Source organism: Neltuma alba, unplaced genomic scaffold, assembly GCF_004799145.2.
Source record: "Neltuma alba isolate B1F8T4 unplaced genomic scaffold, ASM479914v2 tig00005526_pilon, whole genome shotgun sequence".
Taxonomy (NCBI): domain Eukaryota; kingdom Viridiplantae; phylum Streptophyta; class Magnoliopsida; order Fabales; family Fabaceae; genus Neltuma; species Neltuma alba.
The window spans coordinates 64,339-74,081 of NW_021634145.1; the positions used below are offsets into that span (position 1 = coordinate 64,339).

General features: G+C 36.1%; 2 protein-coding genes across 2 annotated transcripts; both read right to left on the reverse strand.

The window, feature by feature from the left end:
• Positions 1 to 867: 867 nt before the first annotated feature.
• Positions 868 to 2,885, reverse strand: LOC114747962 (universal stress protein PHOS32). The gene is made up of 4 exons (XM_028936319.1): positions 2,582 to 2,885; positions 1,624 to 1,733; positions 1,411 to 1,529; positions 868 to 1,190 (listed from the first exon to the last, which is right to left on the reverse strand). Exons 1-4 carry the CDS (start codon positions 2,757 to 2,759, stop codon positions 1,109 to 1,111), a joined length of 489 nt encoding a protein of 162 aa, XP_028792152.1. The 5' UTR covers positions 2,760 to 2,885; the 3' UTR covers positions 868 to 1,108.
• Positions 2,886 to 4,243: 1,358 nt separating this feature from the next.
• On the reverse strand, positions 4,244 to 7,273 carry LOC114747966 (UPF0481 protein At3g47200-like). The gene is made up of 2 exons (XM_028936323.1): positions 7,132 to 7,273; positions 4,244 to 5,709 (listed from the first exon to the last, which is right to left on the reverse strand). The coding sequence occupies exon 2, from the start codon at positions 5,668 to 5,670 to the stop codon at positions 4,453 to 4,455; it is 1,218 nt and encodes a 405-aa protein (XP_028792156.1). The 5' UTR covers positions 5,671 to 5,709; positions 7,132 to 7,273; the 3' UTR covers positions 4,244 to 4,452.
• Between the last annotated feature and the right edge of the window lie 2,470 nt (positions 7,274 to 9,743).

Genomic DNA, 9,743 nt, shown 5'->3' on the forward strand with positions numbered 1-9,743 from the left:
TGGTTGTTTTTGGATAAACTTATATGTTTGCTTATAAATTTGTAGGCCCTGTTTGGCTTTAGGTCCATTTTCGTGTGATGAGAAAATTAATAATAGGGAGAATTATAATGAGGTCTTAAGAAAAGAAAAAAGTTACAAAATAAGTCTTAAAAATTGTCATTGTTTATTGTAGAAGTTGTCATTACAGACTGGGCGGGTTGTTATTAAAATTTTTTAGTAATTATTTCTCTCACTTGGGATTTAATTGTAATTTTCCCTTAATAATAAAACAAATGGGGTATTGGAAATCCAATTAATGTAACATTGTGACAGCTGCTTTTGTTATGCTAATTACCATTACAATTTATATTATATGGAATTTGAGAAAGAAAAATAGTGTTCATAATTTACAATGAGTGTCACTTACTATAAATTTTATATGTTAAATTAATTGTATTTAAAATCTCTAAAAATAATTTGAATTTCGATAAAGCAAATGAATTATTAAAAAAATCAATAATCCTATTAGTGATTAGTAAAATGAACAATAAATAGCGTTTAATGATATTTGTAGTTACTAAAAATACTCTTAAATCCATTGAATCTTGGTTGCAATTAATTTTATGATCGACCACCCGTGACCGTTAACTGGTCAATGGCCCCAGTCAACAACCATTGCACGGCATGCTAGGCAATGAGGGGAGCCTAATGATATTTGCGTCACTTCACATAGAACGTTAATTTCGACTAGGCCCCCAAAAAATTATTTTTTTCATTGACGTCCCAAACATTAGTATTGTTCAATTCCATCAAATTTGATTATCGTTCTTATTCATATTTTCATTTCGTAACATAATAATGGCCTTTATGTACACAAATTCAGCAATATAGGCCCAAACACACTGAATACGCAGTTGATCATAAAACATGCAACACAAACACTGACCATATATATGCACTCATATTAATCCAATACAAAACACAAAGATCATAGAACAGCATTATTTTGCTAGAATATAAGTTCGTTTTGGAAAGGAGCAGAATACAACTTATCCAGCCGACAAGGAAATCATGGCTCAACCAGATGAAAGCTTATTGACTTCGAGCATGCTACAGAGACAAAGCGGCTTCAATGGGACTCTGCCTTCACCACTGTCACAGGGCAAGACGCGTTATTCATTACGTAGTTGCTCACACTGCCCATTATAGCCCTGTCAATTATGCAGAGAATGAACAACAACTCAATATCTAGTAGGAGTCAAAATGGACAAAATTCCTAAGTATCTCCTTATCCTTAAACGTCGGAAGAGTTTTTCATCCAAACCAAACTGTAAATCCATGTTTCACACAAAGTGAGAAATGGATCAGTGTTCATGGTTTAATTGTTTTCTGTCCAAACTACCTGCGAACGACATATTTAAACTATGGTACCTTTTGACGGTCCCAAGGCCTCTGTTCCCCATAATAAGGCAGTCCAGAGGTATGGAATTAACTGCTTCGCAAATCTTCTCACGAGCATCTCCCCAGTAGATCTTCAAGAGAACTTCAACCTGCGCCAGAAAAAGAGTTGAGGCCACTCCGATGAACATTGAATTTGAACAATCATCACCTTTAAGGCCAAAGATGTTATAATTATATTTATACCTTCTTCTGCCTGGCAGCAGTTTGAACAATATCGAGTGTTTCGGCAGCAGGTTTCACTCCATACTTCTTCATGATCACTGGATCACAGAAGTCAGCCAGCGGAATCAAAGCTGCATTTAGGTTCAACGTACGGAAATCCATTTAGTACTAACTCATAATAAATATGGGGAAATGGTTAGAGTTTTGACAGTTCATAAAATCTTCTTATCTTGAAAGAGGAAGAAATACCATTTAGATCTATGAAAGGCTTAAAAGATCTATAACTAATAAGAGAAAAATTTTGCCTTGTTAAAGAGTAGGCAGAAAATCGCTTAAAATGGTTTGGACATATGCAGAGAAGGCTATTGGAGGCCCCGGTGAGGAAGGTGGATTAGACAAGATGGAGTCCCATAAAAAAGAATAAAGGAAGACCAAGAGGAAGACCAAGAAAAACGCTTAATGAGGTCATTGAACGAGACCTCCTAATCAACAACATATCTAAGGACTGGGTTGTTGACAGAGCACGATGGCGTCGTGTGATTTATATAGTCGACCCCACCTAGTGGAATAAGGCTTGTTGTTGTTATTGTAAAGAGTAGGCAGAATATATTAAACTCATCTCTCAAATTGGAATTGACCCCAAAAACTCTAGTACGAGAACAAAATCAGGACAAATAAAACAAACATGCTTCTCCGCAGTAGGTTTTTCAGTTCTAGAATTTGAACTCATACCATGGACATCGTTTCAGTTTAATAGAAATCAGAGATTTATAAAGTACTGCTTAGATCAGTTAGATTCTGGCACAAGCAATAGCAGCCCGATCGTGTAATTTAAGAATCTAATCATCAAACTACTTCAAGCAAAGCGAACAATGATCGATGTTGTTTAACTAAGTCGCAAAGCCAAGCGAGATTATACAGCGCAAGCAAGATAGAAACAGGCAGAAAAAAACAGAAGCAAAAGGAGGAAGCTCATTACGAGAACCAGTGGCTGCCCAGAGCTGAATCTCGGCCTTCTCGTAATCCGATTCGCGGCTAACGTTGAGAAGAATGAGGTGATCCCCTTCTCGGACGAGGTTATCCACAGTCCATTGGAGAGATCTGTTGCTGCAAGGTGAGAAATCAACGGCCACTCCGACTCTCCTATGAGCTGCCATTTCTCGGTTTGGCGACAAACAAGGCAAAGTGCAGCGTTCTGAGATAAGGCTTTGGTTTTTTTTTTTTTGGGTTATGTGAACGCGCCCCAGAGAAAGCTTGATGACGAAGACCGCAACTTCTGAGGCTTAGGCGCGAAAGACGACCGGTGAGATCTTCTATGCAGAAAAACCAAAAACGGCAGACATTTGAGACTGTTTGCTTTTGTTTCTGACCGTCGGATGCACCACTGAACAACGAACTACTCCATGATTAACAACTGGACGGCGCACATGGCAGAGACTTGGTGCCAGTACGGATTATGGATTATTAGATGCGCGTGACGCATAACTAGAGTAAAATATCATCAAAAGAGTAAGATAAACATTTGAATAATTTTTAAAAATGATTAATAACTCTTGATGATATTTAAAAATTAATGACATGGGTCTCTTTCAATTACTATTCTTGGATGGATATATTTTCTAATTCAGGAACTGAATGTGACCGGGACTCTGCAAATAATGATGCTGAATTAAGTAAAATAGGGTTGGCAACACCCAAAAAAAAAAAAAAAAGAATGACGCAAAATAGCAAGTTGCAAAACGAGGAAACGTCCCCCCGTCCGACTTCCTTCCTTAATAAATTATTGTATAATTATTTTATAGGTTATTTTGTTTATCATCATTTCTTAAAAAAAATTGTTTTAATCATTGGTTAGTATGAAAAACAAAGGAACAAGGTCTAAGTTTAAACCGAAAATTTTCAATCAGGAGTATTGGGCATTCAGAAATTTTTTGACGCAAATTAACCTGAAAGTTTAAAATCATTATATTATTACCTCCTATCGTTAAAAAATTAACATTGATTATTAGTATATTTTCAGCAATATGGGTAATATTGTTATATTTTTAAACTTTCAAAATAAATTTGTATTAAAAAAAATTTCAGATGCCAGTACTCCAAGAGCAAATTTGTACCTCAACCAAAAATAATAAAAATGTTTTAGGTTTAAATTAATATGATCTACATCACAACACAATATCAATATATCCTAACCATAATGTTGAGAAAATTGGTTGATTTTGAAGTTGATTGGCACTTTTCTTTTGTATATTTTTAAAAAAAGTAAATCTGACACTAAATTTATGAACAAGAATATAAACATTTGAATCATTGTCAAGGCTCAACATACTTCAATTTTGTGACCACTAGATGGATTCAAGCTCGTTTATAGTTAAATGCTTATAAACGTTTTTATATAAGTTGAAACAAAATTCTTCTCACATAAAATTTTATGAATCACTATTGAATAGATGTTCAACTATTTTTCCTGTAAAAAATTGTGATCTCCGTTTCGTGTAGTAACAAGATATTTTTAGGATTATTATCGTACTTTAAATTATTTGTTAACCTTTTCCTTCTTTCCTATCGGTTAATACTTATTGTATGACACACAACCTGTATAACTTCTGGCCTTCCATCATCATTAGCTAGCATTTGCCGTAAATTTGAACTGCTTATAATCATTCATCATAAAATCCCACGAAGTTATTACTACCCTGTTGCTGTTGGCAATCAAAAAGGGGAAAGCACTCCTTTTTATTTTATTTTATTTTTTTGGGTGGAAATTGTTGTGAAAAACTGTTGACTGTGAAACTCTCTCTCTCACGCGCGCGCACACACAAAAAGCTCCAAGAGAATGAGCACAAAAAGTCAAATAAGGCAACCGCATTTAAGTTTCTGCCACCATGATTTCCCTTTTGTCACATAATCGTTCGCCTCTCCAACAACTCCTGCATAATAGAACTTCTTCACATCCACTCGATCGCAGAGGCTGCTGAAGAGTGAAAGAGCTTCTTCCTTCACCATATCCCTGTCCTTGTGCTTGGCCTTATCTTTACTGTCACTGACCACAATCCTCAGATGTGTGAACAATTTGGCATCTTCCTTGCAGCTGATGAAGGCTTTCATGAGCTTGGCATAAGATGTGAAGTACTGAATCTGATCAGAATGATGCTGCTCAAGTGCAATAAGATTTTTGAACAGTATCTTATTGTACTTCTTGGTTTCCAGTGGAGGAATCTCGAAAACCCCTTTATAAAAGCTTATGTCTAACAAGCTTGCGGCTGTGTACCTCATGAACTTGATTCCATGTTTCCGAAGATCTGATGCACACTTCATATCTTCTGCTTTTGGTTCCCCAGCTTTCTTTGATTCAACTATCGCATATGTAGGGATGTAGCACTGGTGGATAAGGTCGAGCAAATGGTTGCCTTCTTGGCTGAACTTCTCTCTGAGAAATTCCAGTTCTCCTGGTAACATCTTTTTGAAGAAACCGAGGGCAAGCTCGCTGAGAGTACGAGGTGTTGGTTTGGGCACAATCTCGAACAAACTCTGAAGAACCATCCATGGAATCTGGTTTTCTAGCAAAATGAGGTCTTTCCTGACGTCAAAGAACAGCTCCGAGGTGAATATGAGATCACCACGGCGTCTCAGACCCTTATAAGCATACTTCAAGAAAAGCTCAATGATGAAGCAGCCATCAATGAGCATTATTTCCACAAACTCGTCGCTCTTATGATTGAGTGTTCCTTCATAGCAATGTCTTGCTGTTTGCTCTATATCTCCCAGTGCTTTTATACATTGGTGCAATGTTGCTTCCAGGTTCGGCTTGCGACTGAGCAGAGTATAAAGGTAATGCAACTTGTGCTCTTCCTTGACTTTTAGGTTTCCATTTCTGTGATGATGGAAGGGACCAATGGAAACTGTATCAGGGATATACATTTCATTCCCATGATCATTACCCGATGTTCTAAGCTTCTCTGGCACTATGAAGATGGATCTCAATGATGAGATGGCTTCTATCCTTTCTTTAATGGAAGATACGAGTTCTTTGTTTGTTTCCTTGAGTTCGCCACTACCAGTTTCCATCTAGGGCCTGGCTTCCCTCTTTATATGGAAAATTGATACCTGAAAGCCTTTTTATATGTAAGTAATTATACTGTACTCAAAGAAAGCATAGACAAAAGCATGACTACAGTTTGGTACATATAACATACATATATGTATATGCAACAAGATTTGAAGTTAGCCATACTTAAAGGAAAATATAAGTATGAACATAATTCCAGAGTACTGAGAACATGAAGAGGATAGAGCCTTCAGTTTCCATATCATATGAAGCGCGCGCATCTCCAAAAGGGAATTATGCTTGTGCCGACTAGGCGTTGAACACCAGTATTGAATACTATGCCACACAGAGCACTTGTGCTTTGTATTTGCATCGGTTCTCATTTTTCAAAGCTCATCCTAAACTATTGAGAACTTTTTCATTACGACAAAAAATGAACAGTCTGCTTTAACCTGGCATTTTATGCAACAAGTCATCTATATGCCTTCAGATGGCATTTTAGAATTTACACATTCAATTATTTCATTCCTATGTGGGTAAAATTTTCAAATGGAATCAGTTCATAGTATCGAGATTGATAGATTTTGCATAAAGTCAAGTTCCAAGAATCAACATAGGAAGGCGGGTCCTTGCTTTGTAGCATTAAAATGATTATCTCTTTAACTAAACAACGAGCTAAGTCGTCAGTGAAAATGCTAATGCGATGAAGCAATGCTATTTCATGAATCAAATTGTTTGAATTCAATAATACATCTCAGACTTCTCGGAGGAAGAGGCACAAGGCAAACCGTCTATTTCAGTATTTTGATTAAGCCAGACATGCAGAAGAAATCAAAACAGGATAAAACTTTTTCATCTGGGGTCAAAGGTAAGGGATTCTGATACTCTCAAAATCCTTTTTCTTCTTTTCCTGTCAGAATTCCCTTCTCCACCCTTAGACTAAAATTTGTGACCCTACCTGTAATTACGAGAGACAGCCCATTATCATCACTTTTTTATTAAAAAAAATTATATTTTATTTCTTAAAACAAAGATAAAATGCAAATGTGCTCGAGTGCAGCAGCATCCTCCAGCACATGAGATGAGGGAACCCAGCTGCTCTGCAGGTTCTCTCCTGCAAGACCCTAACAGAAGCAGGATACTCTGGTGCAGGAGAGGATTTAGGGGCTAAACTTCGGCCTTTAGGTAAATACGTAAATCAATCATGTGACATCTTTTACACATACCTTCGGCCTTTTAAGTAATCCTGCAATTAGTTTTAACCCAAAGTCGATATTTTCATGGTAGCGGAAGCACTCTGTTGCATTTTGAAGGTGATATGTCAGTTTTACGGCTAGAACTCCAATGCTGAGAAGGTAGAACATATCTATTTTCCTTTTTTTTTTAATTTAATAAAAAATATAGAAACCACAGTTTTCAGGCAGAATGCAAAGATTGATTAATGAAATTTCAATGGGGGACAAGAGAAGGAAAATACAGACCTGGACGTGAGCTGTTTAATCAATCTGTGATGCCAACCTGGTTCTTTATTTTTGTGGCCAGCGCCACAGCCAGAACTGTTGCATAGTATATTTTGTATAGACACCTTAACAAGGCAAGAAGTTATATATCTTGCCAGAACTACAGGACTTACCATACTAAAGAAAGAAAGTTCACTGGAATCCAGGATAACTTGGGAAGAATGGTAAGAATAACTGACGCAGTAAACCATTGAGTGGGGAAAAGAAAAAATGAACAGAGATGTCATTCCAGAACATGTATGAGCTAAGGCTCAAGCAAGGCTGAGAAAAAGCAAAGCTTGTTCCTAATAAAGGAAAGAATGATTACTTGACAGATAATTCAAGAATTATTTGAAGAATTAGTACGACTCCGAATATTTACTAACCTTGGTCACCCGCTTCTTTCTTCTCTCATTTCCGTCTGTTTTTGCTTCTTTTCTTTGATGAATGAGATTCCCCCAACAAATTTTGCAAAAGAATATTCAAACCGTCTTAAAAATGCTATCAGAACTCCCCTAACAGCCTTGTAGCAATATGAAAAGAAACGGTAGCCTCTGTCGGTGACCAAAGGCGCGGAAAGCCAGTAGCATAACATTTATAGTAGTACCTCTTTATTTAAATTCAGACATTAATCAATAATATCGAAAATTATGTAGTTGTTGCAAAAAATCATATATAATGCCGCATATTAATCCAGATTTTATGTAATCCTTAATGGCCTTATTCTTTTTCTCTCTGTTTTTTTTTGGTGAGAGTTCTTTTTCTCTTTTGATTGGTCCAAAAAATGTTCTGTTTTTTTTTTCCTAGCCGATCTAGCAGGTGTTCATGGTTTATATCTCACCCAAAAGATGAATTGAATAAGAAATTGGCCTTAAGAATGGCCTAGAATAAAAAAGTTCTCAAATAAACAACAAATTTTTTTTCCTATGCACAAGTATTCTTTTATTAAAAATGATTATATTCAAAACAAATACTAAATGTGAACACCGCTTGAAATTGAACTTAGCAAATATATTCATTCACCAGAAGTAATAAATAGATCAATCCATCGGAGGCCTTACATGAATTAGAATGACAATTAGGATAAAAATAATGTAAGTTATCCGCTTTTTGATTTAAAGTACGTTATTCAATATCTTTCAACTTTGTTTAACCCTTAATCATAGTATGGTACCTTCAAACTAAATTTCTTTTAAAAAAAACTAAAATTTTTAATGAAATAATTACATAACATTCAAAAAATGATAAATATTTTGTATGATCAAATCCATAACGTAGTAACTACCTTTGAGTAAACTGAAATAACAAAAAGATTATAGAAAAATTAAATAGATCTCTAATGATAATTTTCCCAATATTATTTCCTGATGGTCTCTTACACTAATGCCGATCAGAGCTAGCATCGTAGAGATTGAACCCCTATGAGCAAAATACACCTCTCCTCCCATAAACTTACTTTAAAAAAAAAAAAATGGCTTCCTCTCATACATGTCGCCACAAGATTTTTCCCCCCTAAAATAAATCCTTTTTATCAAGTTCCCAGCTTCCTTATCACCAAAAAAAAAAAAAAAAAGTTCCCAGCTTCCTGCAAGCATTTTATGCGATTCATAATTGGATCAGCTTCTCGTTAAATTGCGCAAGAGACGCACCTTTTTGGGTATCGGTGTTTCTTGTATCTTGTTTCACCATGGAAGAAACTGGATCCAAAATGGAATTCAACTCTGGAATCGTCCTGTGCAGGCACTGTCATCGGATATCTTCTTTGACACGCTGACAGAAATACCTTTTTCACTACAGAAAATGGGCAAGGATTACCTTCCCGCACACTTGCCGTCCCCTTGTTCGGACAACATTTCTGTGTTTCGTGGACCATTTATTCACACTTGTATGCACGAGTGATTTCCCAGGGCGTTGAATTGTCTAACGAAGGGCCTTGTATCAATCCATAGCTCTCGTTTTTACAATTCACTAATGCAACCATGAAACTCTCATTCTCTAATGATGACGGGTACATTACTTGTTCTTCCTGATCATAAAATAATGTGACGGCATGTGAGATACAAGTAAACATGACCAACAAAGATACTTGTACAATACCAAGTTCATATCTGATACTTGACGCAACAAGTTGGTTGTTTTATTGGGCATCAGCTAAAAATTGATGTTTTTATATACAGAATTCACAATCCTAATTCCTACCCTATATGTTGGTGGGGGAAAACAAGCTGACAGCAAATACAATCGTACGAGTATTTGAACACAACTAATCTCATTTGAGTTGATAATTCGCAGCCTTCCCAAGCTACTTTCATCAATTGCTCTACGTGCCATAATCGACTGAACTTGATCTATTGCTGTCACTAGAGACTGACCATGATGTGATGTGAGTAGTACTGTTACTTTTTTTGTTTAGATATACTCAAAAAATATAACAGAAGTTTCGACTGATTACTCTGCAAGACTAAATTATTTTATGTTTATGCGGTCGTATGCATATAATTCCTCACTACTGCGTCATATTGGCAGCCCTGCTGTATATCACACAGGATGATTCATGCAACTTTCTTTCGAAACGACGAGATCAATAAATTCAG